The sequence below is a fragment of the Vigna unguiculata genome, chromosome 6 (assembly GCF_037176805.1).
Source record: "Vigna unguiculata cultivar grain cowpea cultivar isolate G323 ecotype 2 chromosome 6, ASM3717680v1, whole genome shotgun sequence".
Classification (NCBI taxonomy): Eukaryota; Viridiplantae; Streptophyta; class Magnoliopsida; order Fabales; family Fabaceae; genus Vigna; species Vigna unguiculata.
Window position 1 is genome coordinate 27,739,077 of NC_140797.1, and position 27,041 is coordinate 27,766,117.

The 27,041-nt window shown below is 32.4% G+C and overlaps 1 protein-coding gene and 3 non-coding genes across 6 annotated transcripts; 2 read left to right on the plus strand and 2 right to left on the minus strand.

Annotated features, from left to right (window-relative positions):
* The first annotated feature begins 5,270 nt into the window (after positions 1-5,270).
* On the plus strand, positions 5,271-5,429 carry LOC114189367 (U1 spliceosomal RNA). Its single transcript, XR_003605670.2, has one exon. It is a non-coding gene; the product is annotated as a U1 spliceosomal RNA (small nuclear RNA).
* A 1,323-nt stretch (positions 5,430-6,752) lies between these two features.
* LOC114188973 (toll/interleukin-1 receptor-like protein) lies at positions 6,753-8,853 on the plus strand. 3 transcript variants are annotated; one of them, XM_028077662.2, is made up of 5 exons: positions 6,753-7,450; positions 7,622-7,760; positions 7,934-8,018; positions 8,109-8,210; positions 8,445-8,853. In XM_028077662.2, the coding sequence occupies exons 1-5, from the start codon at positions 7,273-7,275 to the stop codon at positions 8,628-8,630; spliced, it is 690 nt and encodes a 229-aa protein (XP_027933463.1). In that variant the 5' UTR covers positions 6,753-7,272; the 3' UTR covers positions 8,631-8,853. The 3 variants fall into 3 exon arrangements, with proteins under 3 accessions (XP_027933463.1, XP_027933462.1, XP_027933464.1); XM_028077661.2 differs by having other exon boundaries at positions 6,753-7,060; positions 7,266-7,760; XM_028077663.2 differs by having other exon boundaries at positions 6,753-7,060; positions 7,350-7,760.
* Positions 8,854-15,404: 6,551 nt separating this feature from the next.
* On the minus strand, positions 15,405-15,565 carry LOC114189331 (U1 spliceosomal RNA). Its single transcript, XR_003605635.1, has one exon. It is a non-coding gene; the product is annotated as a U1 spliceosomal RNA (small nuclear RNA).
* A 2,826-nt stretch (positions 15,566-18,391) lies between these two features.
* On the minus strand, positions 18,392-18,471 carry TRNAL-UAG (transfer RNA leucine (anticodon UAG)). The gene has a single exon. It is a non-coding gene; the product is annotated as a tRNA-Leu (tRNA).
* Between the last annotated feature and the right edge of the window lie 8,570 nt (positions 18,472-27,041).

Genomic DNA, 27,041 nt, shown 5'->3' on the forward strand with positions numbered 1-27,041 from the left:
GGTTAGCGTTGACTCACAGGGCTTTTGTGGAGTTTTTGGCCTTGTTGGGTTCTTTGAAGTGGTTTTTTTTTTCAATGTTGGCTTTTTTGGCCCTAGCCCACATGGGCTAGGGCTAAACTCTATGGCCTGGGCCAAATTGACACCTCTATACAGCGCATTGTACAAGAAGTACTAGGTCGATTTATCTTTCACTCATGTCTTTTTCAATGTGGTAATTTAGGCCACTGTCTGATTTGCGTCCTCCGCGGGTTCTTGGTACCCGCTCTCTACTATATCCCATATGTCTTGGATCTCAAAAGAGTCTTCATTTGTAAACACCAATTATGATAATTAGTTTTCTTCGACAATTGTTGTACAATCATAACATTAATGACTTTTGCTATCTCCTTTCCTTTTTAAAAAGCACTCAAGCGCACACTCTTTTTTTCACACTGTTTCACTCTCTCTTTTTCTCTCACTCGGCACTCAGAGCTTAAGAGCTCTGATACCATTTTGTTGAAGTAAACCTTTACGCACACTAGAAAAATAATAAGACGAGACATGACGTGTAACGCACAAAATAAAAGGCAATAATCTACTGTATAAAACAAATCTGGTAAAAATAATCTACTAATTAAAGATTTTCTAACAATAATCATATTAGTTTTGAACTCTTTAATATTAGACACACAAATAATAATGTTAAGGGCAAGTGTGAAGAAGACATTGAAACATAAAACCTTTTCTACGTTATAGTTATTGCAGTTTGGAGGTGCAACAATAATTGGAATGCGTAATGGTTGAGCAATGAATGATAAGTGATGTTACTTCTTCCTCTAACTCATCTAAAAGACATGACATTTTTCTAAGCTTTTGAGGTGAAGACACTTGTAGGAACTTCTCTAGCCATCGTTACGAAGTTTTGATGAAAAAGAAAGTTGAAACTACATTGATGAACATCTTGAAAAGGAAGATGAAATAATCTCACCAGCACTCATCAAAAGCATTGAAGATTCTCATGTTTCTATTGTTGTCTTCTTAGAAAAATATGCTTCCTCAAAGTGGTGGTTGCGAGAACTCATTAAGATTATGGAATGCAAGAAAGACAGAAGGCAGATTGAGTCATTGTTACAACTAGAAATAAGTATTTCTTACCTTCCAAAATCTAACCTGTTTGGTTTCATTTACTGTATCATTCTTTATATAGGATTATATCTTTTTGACAATGAAGTTTCATTTTATGTCTATCTAGATGGTATAAAGGTGGCTAAATTGAAAAATATAGGACCTAGGACACGACATGTATATACATATTATTTTCAAACTTTCAACTAACACATTGTCAACTAATATATAAATGAATCTAATTTATTTATCTAATATAAAAAAAATGAAAATTAGTGATCATATAATACTTTTTCCTTATTTTTATAATCATAATAGAAACTTATGTGATAAATTTACAAGTTTATGGATTTTTTATAAAATCATTGAATTTGTAGTTATTAATATTGTATGGAGTCATTTCAAAATCATCTTAAAGACAAAAAAAATGTCTTTCAAATTGGACATTTTACTGATACGTGTCGTACGAGTGTCATACGAGTGTCGGTGTCCGATACGTGTCGGACACGGACACACCCATTGATGAGGCGTGTTCGAGTTTCAAGAAGATAATTTTCACAAATTGAATTTAAGATCATGCGTTATTTTGGCATCATGACATCAGAAAATTTGACAACAATAAATGAATAGTATGATGATTTCAAGAACATAACATTTGTGTCTAAACATGAATTTGGCACTAAAGGATGATAAAAGAGTGTGAGGTGTTTCCAAATATGCCACAACAACAGGGTTGAAGCTGATTAGTAGCAATAGCAAAGAAATTATTGAATGGGAATGTAGAGAAATCAGAGTTGGAGGCTCTAATAATGAAAATGAAAGATGGGGAACAACTTCTCTCTACAACCAAAGAGATGAGAACTTCACCATAAGTGATAACCTTGTGAACCGCATGATTGAACCAAAACTTGCATCAACAACCACATTTTCAATACTCCAAGTGGAAAAATCAAATATTCTATAGGGCATGTAATACAATATTATCATGGTTAGGAACTGCTTTCATGCACAGTTTTTTACCACAAATACGGTCTTCTGTTGATGGTTGTATTGTCACAATATCACGGTATATGAAAACATACTCCAATCCAATACTCAAGAGTGTATTTTAGAATGACTTGCTTTTATTCTGCAGCCCCCTTTTCTTAAATAGGCACTATAGAATATATGTACATTAATATTCAATAAAGGGGTAGGAATTATAGGAGATTTTCTATTTACATGGAGTAATTGAGAATCACTAAGAGCTATGTATTAAAAGTATAAAAAGTATAGAATAATCTATTAAATACAGAATAAATTACATTTATACACACTAACATGTACAACTTTAACACACAACACACTATATGGGTATATCTTTCATGTTTTCACTACATGGGTATATTAATTGATTAATTGACAACAACTTCAGTCATTTTTCTTTTAGATATTTAAGTTTTTGAGTTTGTAATCCTACTATAGGACTGCACTTTGGTGATGATGTGTCTTGAATTAACAATCATTGTGTGCAAGCCATTATAGTAGTTAATTTTCTCTGTATGTTGCTATTATAAGTTGATATTTTCAAATAATTTATTATTCTGAGCTGAAAGCATTGTATGTTAATGTAACTGGTGGCAGAGGTGATTAAGTTATTGATGTTTGTTTTCAAAGATATTTCAAGTTCCACATGGGTGAAAGAGTAGTGAGTAGTGTGGAAGTTGTGCTACAAAACAAAAGTGTGTATGAATATGTAACATACTTACGTGGACAAGATCAATGGATAATCAAGAAGGCCCATGATCTAGGACAGTGGGGCCTACGCTCGCGTCCTACATTCCGGTCGTAAGTTGTTTGTCTGTATAGTTCTTGTTCAAGTGTAACTCTTCTAGTATTGTTATATTGTATAATTTAAGTTTGATTGCAGCCCATAATTGCACAGTCCTGTTTTCTTTGTGTAAGTTTAAGGTTTTATATGATGTTTCCATTCTATTTTTTATGATGTTTATTTTTTATTGTTCTATGCTCTTGTATTTGGAATTCTCATGTTTCTTTTATTGTGACTTTACATTAAGTGTTTTTATAGTATTTATTTAGTTTCTATAATTTATTTGGTAAAATTTATTCAATTATTAAAATCCAAAACTTATTAAACCTTACAATAATGTTGGAAGTGAGGATTGCAAAAAATTTCTACAAGGGAAAGAAATTGATGCCAGACAGTATTTTAGGAAGAAAATACAAATGTGTTGAATGTCTTGGAAGGGAAAAGTTGAAGCTCGTCTACTTTGTTACATACATTAAAAGTAATACTTGTGTAAAATTAATTATTATTTAAGAAGGGGTTTCTCAGCGCTAATAACAAGTTAGAGCTGTATAATAAAATTAAAAGGAGTTTATTATAGTAGATTGAATATTTGTACTGTTGTATAATATTTGTTAAAAAAAAATCAATATTTAATTGTTACATTAGATAATTTTATGTGATTAAATAAATAAAAATAATTTAGATAAAATATTAGTACATTATTTGTTAGAATTAATGTATTATCTTCTATTTCTTTATATAATTTAGATATAAAATAACCCTACATATAAACAATCCTAAATTTTAGAATTAGATATTGTCAAAATATTTGTCTGGCATCATTTTTGTTCGTTGTAGAAAGATTTTGCACAGTTAAATTAGAAAATACTGTCAAAAGTCATAATTGGCAACTACAGGAACAATAAGCAACTAAGAAGTAACAATAAAAACAAAAAACAAAACAAAACATCTAAACATGATGTAAGACTGTAATACATACAATAAACTACACTAGAACTTAAGACTGTAATACAGGGACAACATCTAAACATGAATTTCACATTTCACAGACAAAACAAAACTCAAGACTGAAATATAAGGGCTGCGTTCTGTACTAGACCATAGGACCTCATGACTTGACATTTTGTTTAAAACTTGTACGTGCCCTATATAAAGTCTTTGGTTCTCCACCCAATCAAACCAGAAATAAATTGTACCAATTAACATAGAGTAAAAGAAAGACTCTTCACAACTCTTGCTTACCATAGACTAAACACCTTCCTTAAACAAACCCCAATTAATGAGATCCTCACTACAGACTACATTGGTCTAACTAGTAAACATGTCTATGTTGTCGTAGGGGTGGTAAAGCAGGACGGGTTAGGTGGGCAGACCACAAGCCTATAGGGAGAAGCATTGGATGGGTTTAGATTTTGAGCTTGCAAACACGCCAAAGCTGCGCTCATAACCCTACTGATCACCCTTGTCAAACACCTTTGGGCCAATCATCGTGACCGATCACCTTGGCCGAACACACTTGGGGCATCACCTTGGTTGATCACCCTAGTTGAACACCCTTGGATCGATCATCCTGATCGATCACCCTAGTTGAACATCCTTAGGCTGATCACCCTGACTGAACTGAACACCATGACCGATCACCCTAGTTGAACATCCTTGGGCTGATCACCTTGACCGAACACCATGACCAATCACTCTGGCCGAACACCCTTGGGCCAATCATGAGTTTTAAAGAAAATGTCAAATCCAGAAGTTACGAAGATATTAAAGTATTATATTTATGTGTTTTCATTATTTAGCTTTGAGCTTTGAAATACTTCTTATTCTTCAAAATTAGTCTAGTTTAACGTGGAAAAAGTGTTTTGTTTATCTCATGTAGCTCATGGAAATCTAATTTTTTTGAACCAAATCTGAATTAGTTATTCTGAATTTAATTAAAAATTTAACCTTCGGATACAGGAAAAAGAAGAAAGACATTGCACTTTGTTTGTTGTCTATGTTGGTTTCATATTCTCATTTCACATAGTGTTGTGTTAAGTAATTAATTGTTTTACAACAAAGTGAGGGATTTCTCTTTCAAATATTGAAGTTTTTAAGTGTGTAATCCCACGATAAGATTTCACTTTGCACCTGATGTATCCTAAATGAATAATCATTCTATGTTACCAAGTGCAAGGTTAATTTTTTCTATATTTATTATTCCGATTAGAAAGCAACTTATGTTAATGTATTTGGTGGCAGAGGTTAAGTTATCAGAGACGTCTGTTTTCAAAGATATATAAGCCCCACATCTTTAAAAGAGTAGTTAGAAATGTGGAAGTTGTGGTACAAAATAAAAGTGTGACAGTTATAAAACATACTTACCTGAACAGGATCACTAGATGATCAAGAAGGCTTATGGTTTAGGACAGTGACTTTCATTGCACTTGAGGAGGTGCTGTTCTGAGGTTTGCCCAAGTGGCAGAGCCTACGTCATAATTTGTGGCAGAGGAAGCTGCGTTTGCGCGGCCCTTGCATTTCAGTCCTAAGTTTTGCTTTTGTCAGTCATTTGGGCTTTGTAGCCTATGCGTTTTTCCATTTATTTGAGATTATTTAGGTTTAGCAGAAGTTTCTGTTTAGGTACTTGTGATGTTAATTTATCTGGTTGGCAATTTTATTTTGCTGTATGCTTTTCCAATAGGGATGTTTTTGTAGTTGCCACTTTAAATTCATACCATAATTTGTTGAGATTAATATTGTAAAAGAATCGATTTTTACGAAAAAACATATCCAACGGGATAAAAAAAAGCATATACCCTAACCTTTTGCATGGTGAAAAGTTCAACAAGCATAATTACATGAAACTTGGATCACACTATCTAGGAAAACGTGTGAATTTCTGAAGACAAAAAACAGGAACACTACAATGGTTGTATAACTATTCTGTTTTGTGAAGTAAAGAATCATTGTCTTCCTTTGTTTCCCTTTTAATATGGTAGGACCGATCCTGAATTGCTTAGGGACATAACATTTGTGTTTGAACATGAATGCACTTTTGGCACCGAAAGGATGATAAAAGAGGGTGGGTGTGTTTCCACTATATTATGCCACAACACAACAACAACATGGTTGAAGGTGATTAATAGTAGTAGCAAAGAAATTGTTGAATGGGAATGTAAAGAAATCAGAGGCTCTGAAAGAGAGAGGGAACAACTTCTTTCTGCAACCAAAGAGATGAGAACTTCACCATAAGTGATAATGTTGTCGTGAACCTCGTGATTAAACCAAGATTTGCATCAAGAAGAACATTTTTTATGCTCCAAGTGTAGAAACAAATAGTGTAGTGCATGTAATACAATTTTATTGATGGTTAGGAACTGCTTTTCATGCACATTGTTTTAGTGCAACTACTGTCTTTTTTTTACGGTTGTACAACTCTACATAAAGCATAGTTATTGTTGGCTTTCTTGTACGAAGCAAACGGAAGAGATAAAGATAATGAAAAACAAGTATTTTATAATTTTAGTTCAATTTGTTCATGATTCTAAGATTATCATAAATTGAATAATAAGGAAATAAATCAATATTAATTGATTTCATTTGTTAATGTTACCTTGTATTATCAATGCAAAACATTTTACCGACTAAGAAGGCGTTTCACAGCGTTAATAACAAGTTTGAGCTCTATAATAAAATTAAGAGGAGTTTATTAGAGTAGAATGAATGAATTAAGAAAAATATTTACTGTTGTATAATTTTTGTTAAAAAAGTTAACATTTAATTATTACATTAGATATTTAATGTGATTAAATAAATAAATAAATAATTTAGATAAAATATTACTATACTATTTGTTAGAATAAATGTATCATCTTGTATTTTTTATATATAATTTAGATATAAATAGCTCTTCGTATAAACAGTCCTAAATTTTATTCACAGCAGGAATATTGCATACTCAAGCTTGTGCTGGTCAAAAGTGAAGAGACATGAAACACTTTCTCAAAGCAATGTTGAACCAATGGACCCCACTTGGAACCCTTTTACGGTACTTCTTAGAAATTTGCATCACATGGACATTTTATTTACATTCATTTTTCTAGTTCTTTAATTGTTGTAAAAGAGTCTAGTTATTCTCTCTTGCATCTCAGAATTTCTTGTGCTCAGGTAAATAATCTTTGTTTCATTCTCTCCCATAAGAACTGTGATCTGTTTTCAATTTTACCTCTGAATAGAAATAATGGATATGGTTAATTTGGTATCTTCTGGTTTTCTCTTCTATCTATGCTCATGTTGAGGAGAAGTGTCAAGAACAAAGGGAAATATAAAAACATTTTCTATCTCTTCAATTGTAGTGTTATACTCATTGCAGGTGCAAGATGGTTGAGCAGAGAATTATGAGTGTTGTTTCTTCTTCCTCTAACTCTTGTACAAAAAAATATGATGTTTTTATAAGCTATCGAGGTAAAGACAAACGCAGGAACTTCAGCACCCATCTTTATGAGGCTTTGGTGCAAAAGAAAGTGGAAACCTATGTAGATGAAGATATTGAAAAGGGTGATGAAATCTCAGCAGCACTGATGAAAGCCATTGAAGATTCTCGTGTATCTATTGTTGTGTTTTCAGAGAATTTTGCTTCCTCAAAGTGGTGCTTGAATGAACTCATAAAGATTATGGATTACAAGAAAGAGTTGGGACAAATTGTAATACCAGTGTTCTACAACACAGATCCATCCCATGTCAGGAACCAAACTGGGAGGTTTATGGAGAGCTTTGTAAAACATGAAGGAGAACCCAACTGCATAAAATGGAAAACTGCTCTCACTCAAGCAGCCAACTTAGCTGGATGGAGCTCTCAAAATTATAGGTAACAAAATGAATTGAGAGTGTGCAAATTAGTCGGACATTATTTTGTGTTGGATTATGTTTACCTAATTCCTTTCTAGATTAAGCATATTGTTGTGGTGCAACACCTTTCATGATAGTTGTGTAGTTATGTTTTCATGATGTAATTCTTTGTTTTCCTTTTTCATATGCTAGGACTGACTCTGAATTACTTAAGGACATTGTTAAAGATGTTTTGGAAAAATTGCCTCCTAGATGCAGAAACCAATGTAAAGGATGGGTAAGAATCGAGGAACACCATAAACAGATTGATGAAATCTCGTGTTCATTTATTTGTAGTGAGGCTGGTGAATTTTTTGTCTCCCTTCAGGTGGAAAACCTTACACGGAAAGCCCAACTTCAAGCAATTGCAATTGAAGAAAGTGCTAAATGCAAAGCAGTAGAGAAAGTGATCAAGTCACTTACTTCTCAGGTAGAAACTATATTCCTACAAGAGCTACAATCTCTCACGTACACAGATAGAGGATTGGTAACATTTATTTTTTTTTTTCATTTAAAATAACCTAACTATATCTAGTGAAAACCCTTATTCAAGTACATTTTATCCCTAGTGATGCTTTCTTTAGTTATTTCTTGAGTATATAGTGTGGATGTATGAGAACTGGTCTGGCTAATCTTACATGTCTTTGTTTCTTGCACTGAATAGTTGAAGGATATGGCCATGAGGTTACATGTTCTTGGTTCCGATGAGACTGAATGGATTGAGCAAGATGAACCTGGTGTACATATTTATCTGACCTCCCTAGTAGGTCTAATCTATCTTAAAAGACTATGCTTAAGGTATAGAATGCTCTATTATATTTTTACATTTTTTTTAGCAGGGGAATGCTAGGAATGCACTTTCCAATGCCTCTTTTCCATCAGATTCTCTATTTTAGTTGGAATTAATGGGGTCTCACCATTGTAGAAATAGAACTACTAGTAGAAATAGTTTGTAGTTGTTCAAACTTTGTTCTTGGTAGCACTTTCATAAATATTTCTGCAACTTGATCTTCTGTTGTGCAATACTAGAGTTGAATTTGTTGAGTTGCCTCTTCATCTCGAATGAAGGGATATTTAATGGTTATGTGTTTGTTTTTTGAAAATGGACTGAATTTTTAGCTATTGCTATTGTCATTTGTTGTTGCAATAGATAATAGTCGGTCCATCTTGTGGTTCACCCATTTCTTCAAGTATTCTTCGTAACCATATTGCTTGACTCGTGGTTTCAGTAGCTATTACATACTTACTCTGCTTCTGTTGTTGGTTGTGCCACAATTACTTGCTTCTTTGATGCTCGATATTGGCGTAGCCGATCATTCTTGAGTTAGTCATAGTTTTGTATCATATACCAAACTACTTTGTGCCTTACAGATATCTTAAACTTCTATTTCCTACTCCTAATGAATCTGACTTGGCTTTTGCATGAATCTTGACAGAGTTGTAGCATACATAATTTTTGGCCATATGGCTGAGATATAGGAGACTTCCAATTAAACTCATGTAGTGTGATGCATCTGCTTCTTGTGCTGCATCATCTTTGTGTAGCTTTTCATTTACTATCAATGGAGTAGTGTCAGGTTTACACAATCATACATCTTGAACTTTTTCAATAGAGCTTCAATATATTTCTTTTGAGAGATAAATATATCTTCTTTTTGTTGCTTCACCTCTATACTGAGGAAATAGTTTATCATGCTAAGGTCAGTCATCTCAAATGTCTTCACCATGTCTTCTTTAAACTCGTTCATCATTTCCTTTGTTGATGAAGCCTTGTGGTCGTTCAACATAAATCTCTTCTTCGAGCACTCCATTTAGAAAGACTGATTTGACATCCAGTTCATGTTCATCCTTTTTGTGTTATAAGAGCTATTAAAACTCTAATTGTATCTAAGTGAGAAATTAAAGAAAATGTCTCATTGTAGTCGATTTTTGGTTGTTATAAGTAGCCTTTAACGATTAATCTTTCCTTGTTCTTTTGTATAGGTCCATCAAGATTGAACATTTTTTTTCATATATCCATTTCACTCCAATAATGTCTTTTCCATGAGGACAATTTACGAACTCCTAAGTGTTATTCTTCTCAATTATTTTAATCTCTTATTCCATATCCTTAACCCATACATCTTGCTTTGATGCTAATTCACAACAGTTAGGTTTAATCATTACTATATTGCAAGTTTCGTATATGTCTACCAAAGATCTTAGAAGTCTTGGAGTGGACTCTAGTGAAGAATCTTGTTGTTGTTGTTGTTATGGAGGTGGAGAAAGTGTACCTAAATATTTAGTCTCTTCTTGAGTTTTTTTTTCTTAAGATTGTTGTACTCAAACTAAAATGTTGCTTTTAACAATTTTTTCTTCTTCCAATTCCAAGAAGAATTTTCATGAACCTCAACATCTCGACTAACCTTTTGACTGTGTACTATATCCCAAGAACATTCTTCATATAGTCTTAATTGTCTTCAAGCTTGTGGCTTCTTTAATTAGGAACATGTATGTAGCAAATTTTCTCCATCAGTTAGCCAATGCTAAGAGATTTTCTTTAAGCTTGGGTACTAGTATGACATCATTGATGAGTCTCGTTCCTTCCTTAGTCTCCACCATGATAGTGCCTTTGCCTTTTGACTCCACCATTGTGCCATTCCCCAATCATACGTGAACTCTGATAGAGTTATTAATTTCTTTATAGATGCCTGGATCATTAATCATGTGATTACTGCACCCACTATTCAAGAACCATCTCCCTTTTGATTGTTAGAGTATCGTGCATAAAAAAGATATTGCTAATTATCTTCTTATTTAGAAAAAATTGCTTGTTGATTTTTGTTGCAACAAATTTTCTCCATGTGTCCAAATTTCTTGTAGTGTTGACATTGAGGTGTCGACCATTTTTCCAAGTGACTTTTCTTTTGACAAATGCCACGTGGAGGATATTTTCCTTGACGGGTCATAGATAAGCTTCTAGAATTTTCTTTATTTCTAGAAATTTCTCCTCTAATTTTATTTCCTTCATATTTTTTTTCCGAGACGATAATTTTAGTTTTGATTGAAGGCATTTTCGGCTAAGTCTTCTTCGCAAATTTTCAATCTTTGTTCATAAGTTTCAAGATAGCCCATAAGTTGTGTTACTAACAGTGTAGCCAAATCTTCGTTTTGTTCAATTGCGGTTGCGGTTGCATTATATTTCTAGGAAATAGAAATTAAAATTTTCTTACCGATCTTTTTGTCAAGAATATTTTCTCCATAGGCTCTTATCTAACTACCTAGAATAGTAGTCTTTAATGGTCTAATATTCTTTCATTGCTATTAATTAAAAATCTTCTCTTATGAAGTTTAACATTATATATCTCATCACTATCTTGAAACTCCTCTTGTAGTGTATTCGAAGCTTATTTTGCAACATAACTTCAACAAACCCAACTTGGAGATTTGTGTAGTCAAAGATGGTGTGATATTCCACCAGGAAAACATCCCCAAGAATCTTGCATACACATACACACTACAAGCTTGTTTAAAAATATTTCTACAAATATTTAATAAAAATGTCAATTTTAGTAAGAATGTCATCATAAGATTTATACAAAAAGTAAATTGAGTGTCAATTTATGGAGAGACAATATTGCTTCATTTTTACAAAAATTGGAACTAAATTGAAACTAAAAACAAATATAGGGACCAAATTGAATCATTTTGACATGTGACACAATTGTGAAGTGACACGTGTAAAAACTAAAAAAATTAAAAAAAAATCAAAAAATTAAAAAGAAACAGAAATTGACATTTGGCATTGACTTTAACACCGTTTGGTCAAAATTAACGGCAACAACCAAATTGAATCATTTTTACAACAAAAGGACTAAATTGAGACAATAAAAAATTGAAGGACCAATTTGACATTACTTGACAAATACAAGGACTAAAAGAGTAATTTTACCATTTATTTTAGACAGGTGTTAGTTTTGCACATTTTGAAAATCATGCCAGAAAAAATGGAATTGTTTGGAAGATCGTTTCCTGCTTATGGAACTTCAGTGAGGTGTACAAACTAATTAATAAGAAGGTATATAATAAAGGTGTTGTTTGTTGCCCCATAGAAGGCTAAAAAGATTATGGACTAATGGATTTTTTTTTTTTTGTATTTAATGATGGTAAATTGCCACCATTGAATCTCAAATATAATTTCTAGTCCTTATGGTAATCATATGTTACTTACCCTTTTATCTAGAAGTAATGCATCCATTAATGAAGCTATTAGCTTTTTTCCAATACAAAACTAAGAGACAAGATAAAATTAAGGAGATTTTTATTTTTTATTTACATATTTTTCTTTAAATTTTGTATTCTTGGTAGATGTAAATCATAAGCATGACTTTAGGTAAATTTTATATTTTATTTTCTTTTAAACATAATAAAATAATTTGCACTTACTTTATTAAGGAAGAAAATGAAAAGATTATGAATAAATTAGACCACGTGATACTAAATGGAACAAGTTTGTCACAATGGTGCAATTTAAATGAGATATTATCCAAATGGGCAAGTGTTGAAAAAATTATGTACATGACTTAGTCCTGCTTGCATGGCAAGACTTATGACTCCCCAAAGTGAAGTTGTGTTTAGTCAAACACAACTCCCATATGTTGTCACCGTGTTCACGACAACACATTGAGAAAGACATCTTTTAAAAAAAGAATGGAGTTGTGACAATAATTTATCAAGAAAAACTACCAAAAAAACTACATAGGAAGTGGTATGCGAAATTAGATTTAGGTTTGTTCTAAGATGGTCCCTTTTAATTAAACTTGCAAAATTAATTTAGTTGTTAAAATATTTTTTTCTCCAAAAATCAACAAATTTTTTTTATATTTTTTGTTAAAAAAATATTTATGTGGATCCAACAATGATTGACCTTGCTCCAACGTAATCTCATTAACAATAAGAAATTAGGATTATGTAATTCTTTATTAAAAAAACTATTTGATGGTTGTTGATATTTTTCAAATTTGAAGTCTTTTCTATTTTTTGAGATTTCAATATCTTTTTTATAATTGACGCCATTTAGAGTATAACGTAGTGTGAACGACTATGCTTGAAACTTTTACGAAATTCACAATATGAGATGATAATGTAAACAATATATCAATACTAGTGCATTAATTTTATTTCAGTGTAAAAGAATTATTTTATAAAATTATAAAATCTTAAAACCATAAATGTAACACCCAGTTGAATAGAATCACTGTATTATATTAAAGTTTTTGAAATTTTATATATAAGCGAAACAACTACATAGTATATGAATTGTGTATTATCGTTCTCCTCACAAGTTACACAATAAAGTTTTATAGAGAAAAAAACATAAGAGTACTCTAAATTGGAGGAAATATGCAAAACATAAAAGTATTTTATATGGTCATCACGCAATATAAACTATTTTACATGACCAAAATTACTAGACTGGCACATTTCACAATATATCAGACATGATCAATTCATCAACTTTACAATTTTGACATAAACTATTCTACACTCAATTCTAGATTTATGCATTGAATTGGATACTCATGAAGTCTTGCATTGTCATGTAATCATGAATTAAATTGTCACAACCGGCCCAAATTTACCATCTCTCAATCATACAATCGGTCTAAATAACAAAATAATTTACACTTACTTTATTAAGGCAGAAAGCAAAGAGATTATGAATAAATTAGACTAGGTGATAGTAAATGGGATAAGTTTGTCATAGTGGTACAATTTTAATGGGATATTATCCAAATGGACCAGTTTTGAAAACATTATGTACATGAGTAAGTCGTTGTTGCATGACACGACTTATGACTCCCTAAGGTGAAGTTGTGTTTAGTCAACACAACTCCAGTGTGTCATCATTGTGTTCATGACACGACACTAAGAAATACAACTTTTGAAAAAAAAAGAATAAAGGAATTGTCATCATATTTTATCAAGAAAAGTTATGAAAAAACTAAATAAGAAATGTTCTATGAAACTAGATTTAGTTTTGTTTTAATATGACCCCTTTAATTAAACCTGCAAGATTAATTTAATTTTAAAAATATTTAATTTTCTTTAAAATTCAAACAAGCAATATAATTCAATGTGTTTTCATTCAATCGGAAATTAGGATTATGTAGTTATTTATTAAAAAAAAAAGGTTATTTGTATGTAGATATTTTTAAAATTTGAAGTCCTTTTTATTTTTTAAGATTTTAGTATTTTTTTTTATAACTCATGCCATTTAGAATATAACGATGTGCGAGTGATTAGATGGATAGTTTTACAAAATGCACAATATGAGATGATAATGTAAACATATATCAATATTATTGCGTTAATTTAATTTTCTGAGAAAAACATTTGTTTTATACATCTTATCATATATAAAATTAGTATTTATTAAAATAATTTTGAAATAACAATAGAAGACTATCAATACAAAAAACAAATGAAATTTTTTATGGTCAAAATAAAAGTTATCCATCACAGTTACAAAAATAAAAAATAGTTTATGACAAAAATATTCTAACTACGGGTATTGTTGTCAGAAAAGGAAAAAAAAATAACAGCGGTTAAAAATTGCTACAAAATGTAGTCTAATTTGAATATATTTTATCATATTTTAACGGTTAAAAACCGCCACAAAATATATCATATTTTAAAGGTTAAAAATCGACAAAAAATATATCATATTTTGATAATAAAAAGCCACCACAAAATATGTCATATTTTTACGGTTAAAATCCTACATATAAAATGTCATATTTTTACTGTTAAAAATGGCCACAAAATATATCATATTTTCATAATCAAAAACCGCCAAAAATTATTTGAAATGTTATTTTAAATTTTTAAAATTCTAAAAAATATTTATTAATTATTCGACTAACTCCAGAATTCACTTTTTTCTTTTCTATAACATTATTAGAAAAAAATCAAGTTTTAAATAGTTATCTCCTACATTTGCACCTCTAATATACCATAATTGTAGGATTATATAAATAAATCATAAATAAGCCAATTATGATATAATGACAAATTTAACATGTCTCTCACATCCACCCTTGTGTTTCAAGAAATAACTAAAAAGGTAAGAATTCTTTATGCCACATGTTTATACATGAGTGTAATATATATATAATGCTTGTCTGGCATAGTTTTTTTTGTTGTAGAAAGATTATGCACTTCCTCGTATGCAGTATGATTGTAAGGTTTAATGATTTTGGATTTTAATAATTGAACAAAACTTACCTAATAAAATATAGAAACTATAAAAAAATAAAAAATAATAACTCAATGTGAATACTACAATAAATTAACCTTCAACCTTTAATATGAATAGTTAAATCGGATAGTACTATCAAATGAAATAATTGGCGACTACAGGAACATAAGAATCCCACTTAGAAGAGCATATAAGCAACAAAAAATGAGATAAAAAACAACATACATAGAGTGAACCAACACAAACAGAGATTTATGCTAAAATAGAGAAGAACTTAAAGACCGTGGGAAAACGTGAACTACACAAACAACGCAACACTTAAGATCATAGATAAACTGCAATAAACCTAAATTTCACAAACAAAACAAAACTTATGACTGGAATGTAGGGATCGCGCGAACGCAGACCCCCTCTACCACAAATTATGACGTAGGCTCTGCCATTTGAGCAGACCTTAGAGCAGCACCCTTCCCAAGTGCAATGGAAGTTACTGTCCTAGACCATGGGCCTTCTTGATCACCCATTGATCTCGTCCAGGTAAGTATGTTGTATAACCATTCACACTTTTCTTTTGTACCACAAGTTCCACACTTCTCACTACTCTTTCAGTGATGTAGGACTCCAAATATCTTTGAAAACAAACCTCTCATTAACTTAATCACCTCTGCCACCAAATACATTAACATACCTTACTTCCTGCTCATGATAATAAACTATTTGAAAACACCAACTTGTAACAACAAAATATAGAGAAAATTGACCTTGCACTTGTACCATAGAATGATTAAATGATTCTTCATTTATGATACATCAGCTGCAAAGTTCAATCTTATCGTGGGATTACAAACTTAAATATTTCAAAGAGAAATGACTGAATTTGTTGTAAAATAATTAATTACTTAACATGGCACTCTATGAAATGAGAATTTGAAACCAACATAGACAACAAACAAAGTGCATGTCTTTCTTCTTTTCCTGCTTTTGAAGGTTATTTTTTTAATTAAATTCATAATAACGATTTTAGATTTGATTAAAAAAAAGATTTTCATGATCTACATGAGAAAAAGAAAACACATTTTCCACGTTAAATGCAATCATTGTGTATAAACTAGACTAATTTTGAAGAATAAGAAATATTTCAGAGCTAAAAGCTAAATAATGAAAACACATAAATATACAAATTTTAAATCTTTATAACCTGTGGATTTCAACTCATGATTTGACATTTTGTTGCTAAACTTATAAGTGTCCTATATAAAATTTTCGGTATTCCACCAATCAAACCAGAAACAACATGTACCGAGTATAACATATAGACACAAGATCAAAAGGCTAAATAAACAATAAGAGAAGAATATATCAATTGTAGATAATATAATGTGATAAAAAAAAGTGATATCATGAGTTAGATATGTAAAAATAATGAATATATCCCAAAAATATATTAATGTTCTTTTTGCTCTTCTACGTACCATTAAACAAATTCATAGGACTACTTCGATAACTAACTTCAAAAAGTTAAGTGTACCTTTATTCAACCTGAACCTAAATTCTAATGATGTTATCTATATTGATTACTTGCATAAAATAAACTCGAAACTGAGAGGTCAACAAAAATTTATATATAAAATCAGTAATAAATGAATAAAAATCTATGTTATTAAAAGATAATCACTTAGTAGTATATTAATTATACATTTATTCCAATTTATACTTCCATTTCACTCTAATAGATTAGAAGATAAAACATTTATTTGAAATTCACACACTATATTTTATTTTATGTATTCATTGTGGCCAAAGTTCTTTTGAAATAGATAATACATAATATTTAGACATTATAATGTCAATTAAAGTGCATAGTAATCTCACTTGCTTTTGCTTTTGTAGAAAATGTTGAGCTACAATGAAGGAGTTGCGCAAATGCAAACTCCACTTCCACAAATTATGATGTAGGTTCTACCATTTTAGAAGACCTTAAGGGAATATACCTTAAGAGTGCAATGAAAGTCACTACCTTAGTCCAAGTAAGTATGTTGGACCTATGTACACACTTCTGTTTTTATATCTCTTGATTTTCATTACTTTATATACCTTAAACAATGTGGGACTTTACACACTTGTATACTCTCCACTTGTACCAACTTGACCATTTTTTTATACATATGTTACTTTGCACGAGTATAAAGCTCCTTCGATTTTTATAAATAATTACAATTACAACCAAAATACATCAAGAAATTGTTATTGCCAAAAAAATAATGAATGTTGAGTTGATGAGAAATAATAAGTGAATATTACATTATTCATAAGATGTAGGAGGAAACAAGGTATTTTGATGCCTGCATGGTTTCACATATTTTTAAAAATCATAACTTTTTGAGAGGTTAAAACCAAGGTACTAGTAGTGACTAGTTTCATAGTCGTAAAGTTCTTTTGACAAGAATTGTGGTATCTTCAAAACTTTTACTCGCTTTCTACTTGTAGAAAAATGGATCTAGATACTCTAAAATGATTCGTTCAACTTAGAGAGAAAAATCAATAATGTTAATAGTTGATACTGCATTCATATTCATATACATAAATTTCTCATTAGTGATTGAAATGGCTTATACCATTTTACTCACTTTAGATGAATTAGATCCTAGTAAAATATTTTGATACACTAAAACTAATGTAGTAATAAGTGGAATTCATTCTCATTCTAGTCCCATGGGTTGTCTCCAATGTGTTGTATACATTATTATTTTTGTTGGATTTGTCAAATGCATGCATTATCCTTATTCATGAAAAACTCTGCCAAGGATAAATATTCTTAACAAGGGGAAGGGAAAAAAACACATTTTCTTTTTCTTTTCTAAGCACTTATTTCACATCAATATATTTTAGAATGATATTAGTTTTGTGCAATTTGAAAATGATGTCAGAAAAAATGGAATTGTTTGGAAGATCGTTTCCTACTCATGGAACTTCAGTTAGGTGTAAAAACTAATTAATAGTATATAACAAAGGTGTTGTTTGTTGCCCCATAGAAGGCTAAAAAGATTATGGACTAATGGATTTTTTATTTCTTTAATGATGATAAATTGCCACCCTTGAATGTCAAATATAATTCCTAGTCCTTATGATAATCATGTTACTTACCCTTTTATTTAGAAGTAATGCATCCATTAATGAAGCTATTATACTTTTTCCAATACAAAACTAAGAGACAAGATAAATTAAGGTGATTTTTATTTATATTAAATATTTTTCTTTGCATTTTGTATTATTGGTAGATGTAAAAGAGAGAAAAAAAAGAGAACATAATATATATATATATATATATATATATGGAGGTGCATATAGGGTAATCAAAGAAAAAACAACCATGACAGTTGTGGGATTTGAACCCACGCCCTTTCGGACTAGAGCCTAAATCTAGCGCCTTAGACCACTCGGCCAAACTGTCCTTTGATATTGAAAATTGGGCTTGTAAATTTTATATTTTATTTACTTTTAAACATAACAAAATAATTTGCACTTACTTTATTAAGGAAGAAAATAAAGAGACTATGAATAAATTAGATTACATGATTTAGCTTTGTTCTAAGATGGGCCCTTTTAGTTGTTAAAATATTTTTTTCTCCAAAAATCAAACAATTTTTTTTTATATTTTTTATTAAAAAAAATATTTATGTGGATCTGACAAGGATTGAATTTGCTCCAACTTAGTCTTGTTCACAATAAGAAATAGGAGTTATGTAGTTCTTTATTAAAAAACAACTATTTTATGGTTATTGATATTTTTAAAATTTGAAGTCTTTTCTATTTTTTGAAATTTTAATATTTTTTTATAATTCGCGTTGTAATACCCCTTTCGAGTTGTCACGTGTAGAGATGGCAAATAAACCCGTCCCCGTGGGTATTGTCCGAACCAGTCCCCGTTTTGACGGGAAATCCTTGCACTGACTGGGTATGGGTATGGGTATAGGTATGGGGAATCCCCGACTTTTTAATTGGGTATGGGGATGGGTATGGGGATGTATATATCCCCGCCATAATACCCGTCCCCGCCATATCTCCGTCTCCGTTTAAATTATTAAAATATTCATAATTAATTAAGTAACCATATATATATATATATATATATATATATATATATATATACTTTCTATTTTTTATTTTTCTAATTATTTGGTTTGTCATGAAACTCATTCGCATCTCCCATACATTTTTCGTTATTGCTCAAACATTAAGTATGTATGTTGATATTTGAAAACTTTTCTTAGATCTCTAAGGTATTTTTTTTATCTTACCATACCCTTAATTGTACATTCATTTTCTTTTTTGTGATTTCTTTCAATAGTCTCTCAAATTATTTCTAAGACACACATTTGATATTTTTTTAATATTTTTATTTGTTGTTTATTTTCATCATCTACAATATCATTTCAATATATTTTATCTAATTATTTTTTATTTTTTAACTCATTATCAATCATACTGTAATTTTTCACTATAATTGTATAAATAACTTTTATCTACTACAATATAAAAATTTAATGTAATTGTCATGAATATTATTTTATCACCATCCAACATACATTGAAGTTCAAAAGATACAAGATCTATGTCAAAATTTTATTATTATGTTTATTATTTGTTCTTTGCATCATTTTGATCAAGATATGTATTATAACTTTTATTAGTGTATAAAAAATAGATTCATTAGAATTTTTATCAATTGAAGTAAACAAAAATTTAAAATATATTTTAATTTAAATATCTGTTTTCCTTTTATATTTTTAAATTTTATCAACTTTGTTTCATTAATGTTTGTAGTTTGCAAATTTAATAAATGTTTTGATCCTCATGAAATTTTATTTGATACTCTAATATAAAATGTAAACAATTATAATTTATTTAAAAGTATTTGATATTGAAGAAACAATCATCCTCTAATATTGAATATTTGATAATATTATTTTTCCATTACCATAATTTTTTATTATTTTATAAAAATTAATTAAAATTAATATTGAAGTAGCAAGAAAACGGGTACGGGTATGGGTACGAGATTATACCCGGTACCCGGTGGGGATGGGGATGGGACAAAAGTTTGATACCCGTTGGGTTTGGGGATTGGGATGGATATGAATGTTTTCTACGGGGATGGGTATGAGATAGCGAAACTCGTCCCTGCCCCGCCCTGTTGTCATCCCTAGTCAAGTGTAAATTATTTTCTGCTTTCAAACCAACGAAAATACTATGATACCATTCTATAAATAGGAACTTCATAAATACTTGTCCAAGTTCATTCAAATAAAACCTCACAAATACCAAAAAAGTCTATAAAGGTTCCTATTACAATTCTTTTAAAACACAAAAATTCAAAGGAAAATTCAACATAAAAGAAATCCAATTTTTTTTCAAAAGCTTTCAGAAAATCCCAAAGTTCTCCTCAACACGTCTCCTCACACCTATGCATTTGCACCAACATCTATGACAACATTTTCTCCCGTATAACACTCACATTATACGATCATCGCACAAACACAACAATGTAATGCAACTCACGTCATGATCACAAACGTGTTACATAAATTTAACCAAGTCATATTACTACCAAGTAATATCAATCAAATCATATTACCACCCACTAGTATCAATCTAGTATGTCATTCTCTTATATCTATCCACTATCGCAACGGTGGATTTTTGATGGATTTCTTATGAGGCATATTGTTTAAAAGTTTCACTTAGTAAAAAGTTAATACTTTCACAATTTTCTCAAAAAGAAACAACACGCATCAAATTGGTTCAGAAACATCTTCCTGTTTTTCGCGGAGCCATTGCGATCCAGTGCAACGCACAACGTTGGCCACCATAAACACCACCTACACGGAGAGCACAACAGTTCCACACCATTCCTACAACCTCACGGACCAACAATCACCATTGCAGTAGCAGCGCCTCCACACATCTGCATTTCAAAACTCCTTTCGCGTTCACAACACACCAACTAGCCGTAGCAGCCATTGCAGCAGCGAATGCATTATCTTTTCCATCGTAGCAACCATGGATGCAATTTCGTTAAACACCAGTGCAACACTCCAAAATGTAAATTGTAACATCCCAGTCGGATATTACTAATTTAAGTAATAAAAATTAAGAAATACGATGAAAACATAATTTATTATACTTCGCTTCCCAAAAACGCGGGAAATTTTAAAACATTTATTAATCGGATGTTATCCAAAAATCCATAATTTATGAAACTCCAATACAGTATCCAAATTCACAAATCAGTAAGACACTATTTACAAATTTCATAAAAATAATAACGGTAAAACTCCAGTAAAAGCTTTTCCCAGTTAACCCTCTCTCCGATGCTATGCCTCATCAGCACCACCTGCAACATCATCTGCTCCCGTGTAACGCATTACACGATCATCGCCAAACACAAGCAGATAGGGTGAGCTCATAAATAATTAACATATAAGTTAATAAAAAAAGTCAAGATACACCCATCTATTTTATTCTAGTTAATTCTTGGCCCAGACCTTAATCCCCAAGGCTTTTCAACCTTCACAACACATAAATAATTAGCCTCGAATTCAGGGTTTATGATGCTCACACGAACCTACCCGCTCGTGGTCCTACCTCTACGAACCTCCCCGCTCGCAGTGCTACTCTACGGACCTACCCGCCCGTAGTCCAACACACGTGATCCACTAGCTACGTACCTCCCCGCACGCAGCATCTCTCAAGTGTGAGCACGGAACATACGAACCTACCTTGCTCGTATCCCCACACGAGAGTAACATGATATGAACCTCCCCGCTCATATCATCACGTGTTCACCACCATCCATGAACCTAACCGCTCATGGCACAGCATCCCCTGATCCAAGTTTCACAACACGATAAAGAAAACAAGCAAAGCACACCACCCTACACAAGGTATATACTCAAGCTGGTCTTAGGGATTCCAATGCTTCCACGAACCTGCCCGCTCGTGGTCCAACTCTACGAACCTGTTCATCACCAGTCATGAACCTACCTGCTCATGACAACATCAAGCATATCCCAGACCAGGACCCACACCACAAACCATGCAAAACATATCACAATGCACCCTACCACTACACCATCGCCTAGCGTAGCCTAAGCACCGCTAGGCAAAATGGCAGTACAGACCGCCTGGCGATTCCACATCACCGTCGGGCGCCACAACTTATAAGACATTCCTGTTTCATACTATCGCCTGGCGGTTCAGTCTACACCGCTAGGCGCTACACCAGTAATGTGACACTACTGGTTTTAGGTACTCTAATTCATTTCCTAGAATTCAACCATTTAATTCTCAAACATCTAGAAATCAACATACACATTCATATATTCCAAATTACAACATCACAACATATATGCATCTTTCAAGTATAAGCACACATTCCTCTCTTTTATAATTCATATATACTTACCTCTTAAACCAATTCCAACACACACTTTATTTTCCCCTTCTCATTTTTCCCAACCCTTTGCATGCTTACAATTCCATTACATTTAAAGTATGATTATCATGTTCCCAAACTTTTCCAAAACCCGTCATGATCATGCAACACTCGGTCATAGTGATATCATCAATTGTGGCCTTATTCCCACACTTATAACATCTTACATTCGAGCTAACATATATAGGTTCATATATTCAACATGTCTCAACAAGCACTACCAAAAACATACTCATCAATCATGCATCAATATATTTATATATATATATATATATATATATATATATATATATATATATATATATATATATATATATATATATATATATATATATATATATATATATATATATACATTCACCAATCAAGGCCATACCAGCACTTGATCACACTTAATCATCCATTAGTAATCATATTATTAGGGAATTCAACAACCAATCATGAGTGACATATATCTCCCTCTTCAGGCATACAATTTGAATCTCCACCGTTCAAAGTGAAGAACAACATGTTGTGAAACACCTTACAAAATTTCACCCAAATCGGACGGTTAACGAAGCGGGAAAGGCAATTTTACAAAAACTGCGCAGACCAGAAAAATCGGTGGCGCCTGGCGGCATGAACTAGCGCCGGGCGGTTCCTGCTCCACGAAAAGTACGGAAAACAGCGTTTTTCATGAATCAGACACCACGCTTCACTGATATGGCGCCTGGCGGTAACCAACGTGCCGCCAGGCGGTTCCTGCTGTTCCAGGAACCCCAACATTTTTCTTTGCACCTGCGAATCTCAACCCTTTCAGAACAACTCTGAGTTCAACCAATTTATGACTCTATAGGATACGATTCCATCTTTTAGGATTACAATTCATTCTCTAACACTTCCCATACCCGAATTCATTCACCCTTTCCATTTAGATTAGTGTCGTTTTTGAAATCCCCAATTCATCAACCCTAAGATAACCTTCATGCAATCTTCTTCTCAATTAAACCCCAATTCCACGAATTTCCAATGAAATACTATGTTTAATCATTCATAAATATTAGAAAGCAATTTCTCCTTGATTACAAACCTCCCAGAACCTGTGAAACATCAAAATCGAGCCAAAAGTGGCTTGCGTCGCCTAGCGGGTATTCGTCACCGCTAGGCCCTTCATAAAACCCAAAAAACTGGGTACTCTAACATGCACCGCCTGGCGATTAAGCCCGTGCCGTCAGGCGGTTTCGTCTCCAGAACCCCCAATTACCTAGAAATAAGATGAGTCGCCTGGCGGTGATTCATCACCCGCCAGGCGATTTCTGGAAAATTGCAGAAAATACGAAAATACATGAAATAGCAGAGTACATACATTCAAATTCTCATACATTTCATACAAATAAAAACAAGAAATAAAGGATTCGGTTCCAGCTCCCCTAACCTCTGATCCTCGCTCCAAACACGGATTGCACGTGACTTTTAATTCAAACTCACCCTTGCTCTTGCCTCACTCTTCCACAATGGTTTCCCACTCCAATTCTCCTCTATAATTCGTGCCAATCGCCCAGAAGTCTGTGATTCCGTATGCACTCCCCTGTCTCAGACCCTTAATCCCTTAATTATCCTCTCTCACTCTAATTTATTCCACCCTTAATTTCACTTAACCTTTTAAAACGAAAATTACAATAAAAGTGTGTGTTAATGTCTACTCAATATCCCTCACAGTGTATTTTTCCAGCACTCACGACTGCCTTCTTGGCTACTAGGTTTTCCAAACCTTTTCACATTCATGCCAAAGGAAAAATTGGCAAAAAGAAATTATTTAGTTCTCAACAAGGTTTGAACCCACACCCATGCACATACCAAACTAAGGCCAAACCATTCAACCAATCCAGATTTCATTATAACTCCTACAATTCTAGGAATTTATCATCACCCCATGCATTCAATATATAAACACACAAAAACGCATAATTTAAATAACACCCAAGTGGCACACATAGGACTCGAACCCAAGTCCTCACACACAATAAAGTACTCTCAACCACTTGAGCTAATACTTTTCCATGTCATAGTTCCTCACATTAATTACTTAAATGTTTCTAATACCCGCCATAATTAAATAATTATTTAAATAACTATTTAATTTTCTCGGCTCTTACATAAATCCAGTTTCGGGAACAACGACCATGATAGCCGTCGTCGACCTCCATTGATGAACCTTCGATAAAAACCCTAACTAACGAAATTGCATCTGCAGAAATTGCAACAGTCTATGAGCCGACCACCATAGGATATGCAACAGCTAGCAACACTGCTCTCTACTCCACCATCACAACCATGCACACCTTTGTTGGAGCAGAAAACGCGAAACCTGCATGAGCGCCTAGACCAGCACGCGAACACGAGATTAACACACGGAAATCGCACTGCAATAAACTGTGTAGTCCAAATTAGATCTGGAAAACGTGAACCAAGCTTCACGCACCTGCACCAGCGTTTTTGCATCGTTCCTCCAGTGCCTCCAAGCATGAACAATAACGATCATAATTCATTCTGCGGTAGAAACCCTAAGGGAGAAGAGAGAAAGAGAGGAATGCCACATGTCAGCTTCTCAATGGACAGTCAAAGAGTTAAATATGGTCAAACAGTCAACTTTGGGCAAATTCTGGTCAAAGTTCATCAAACAAGAGGGGTTTAACTACAAATGTTGATATTTTTGGATGTCTCTACAAATTTGGACTATCAGATCTCAAAATGGCTGATTTAGAAAACTAATACAAATATTAGTTGGTGATAATTTATCATATATCTTTAAGCAATTAATTTATTTAATTATATTAGATATTAATATCATCAACCAACTATATTTGTAAAATAGTCTATATCTCTCCATATATCTTTGAATATTTATCTTTATCTTTATTTTAAAATATATTTGAGAGATTTTAGCAACAGAAAAGCCTAGTCCAAGTCCTACATAAAGAGACCAAGGGGGAAGCAGAGAAAAAAAGCTCGGGACTTCGGAGTTTAGGAACCCTTAGGGGGGCCTAATTTCGTTTCCTTTCTCTCTTTTTCTCTCCATTCTTCTTCTATTTTTATTTTACTTTTGCATTCCATGGAATGCTAAACTTCTTGGGTTGATTCCATTGTAATTTCTTAATTGGATTCTGAGGTTAGATCAATTAATTTGTTTGTTCTTTTGATTCTTGTTGAGATTTATTTTCATCTATGTCTTTTGGTTCTTAATTTAGTAAAAGTAATGAATTTTACATTGTAGCAAGTTAGCATGGTGTTAAATCTACATAACATAACAATCGTATGAGTACAAGGGTTTTTAAATTTTAATTGAGAAGTTACTTTTATTAAAGGTGAAAACTTAGATTAGATATAAGAGGTAAAAGAATGGACATGATTAGGATTAGTAATATTTAATTGAGAAGTTACTTTGGTTAAATTTACTAAGATTAATCTACAAAGTTCTTGCTTTTGATTGAGAAGTTACTTTTGTTGAAAGTAAGGACGCCAACAAATTAATTGAGAAGTTACATTGATTAATGTGAAGTTTTCAACAAGAAATTAATAACAATAATCTTTAAGAAACCAGTGATGAATCCTATTTTGAAAAAGTAGTGGAATCAACCTATTTTTCTTTTCTATTATTTTCATCTTATTTTATCTTTTTATCTTTATCTCTCATATTTTTATTATTTTATTTGACTAACTCTTTTGTATAGTTTTATAAGAATTGATTTGTTAAAACTCAATTCTGTGTTCGTTGGGAGACGACTTTGGGTTACTTTACCCTTTCTATTTTGTTGACTACTTTCTTAACAATACTAAAGTTGTTATAGATAAGTAGTATTAATTTGATCGTTTGACGACTGCGTTATCAGTTGGGTGCATATTGGGTTCAGTTACAACATGAATGGTTCGTATTAAACCAAGTATTGGCAGGATATAAATGCATGAATCCTTGTGTAAAAGTATATGTGCTTGATTCTTATGACTTGTAGAATGTGCATGGAGTTTTGGTATATGTATCAACATGTTGTTGGTGTTCTAGATTGCGTGTAAGGTGAGTAGGTTCATTAGAACCTATTCTGAAGTGCCAAGAACCAATAGCATTGACACTATTGGTGTGGCACCTGGCGGCACAGGGTAAGCCGCTAGGCGATAGTGGGTGCAAGTAAGCTTTGGGAGAAACATAATGCCCGAGTGATGTGCCAAGCAGTTTTGGGTGGAGAGTTGGATTGTGAGGAGGATTCTACACAAATTTAAATGGAGGTCTTGATGCGATGCTTTGTTGGGGGCCTAGTTACGAGTGCAACTTCTATTGGGGTAACATGTGGCCACTCGAGGTTGTAGCCTGGTGGTTTTGGAAGTCCAATGGAGTGTGCGAGATTGTGGCTTGTACGGATGGGTTTCGGAAGATTGCCCTCCTTAGTGTTAGCTGACGAGTTGGTAGTCATGGGACAAATACAAATTGTGGTTCGTATTGGGGAACTCCACTTCGTGTCGTGGATCGTGGTCGTGGTAAATTTATTCCCGCG

Coding starts and splice junctions, on each gene's coding strand:
- LOC114188973 (XM_028077661.2), top strand. CDS start 7,273: ATGGTTGAGCAGAGAATTATGAGTGTTGTTTCTTCTTCCTCTAACTCT. Junction 7,761..7,933: donor TGGAGCTCTCAAAATTATAG/GTAACAAAATGA, acceptor TTCATATGCTAG/GACTGACTCTGAATTACTTA. Junction 8,019..8,108: donor GAAACCAATGTAAAGGATGG/GTAAGAATCGAG, acceptor GTCTCCCTTCAG/GTGGAAAACCTTACACGGAA.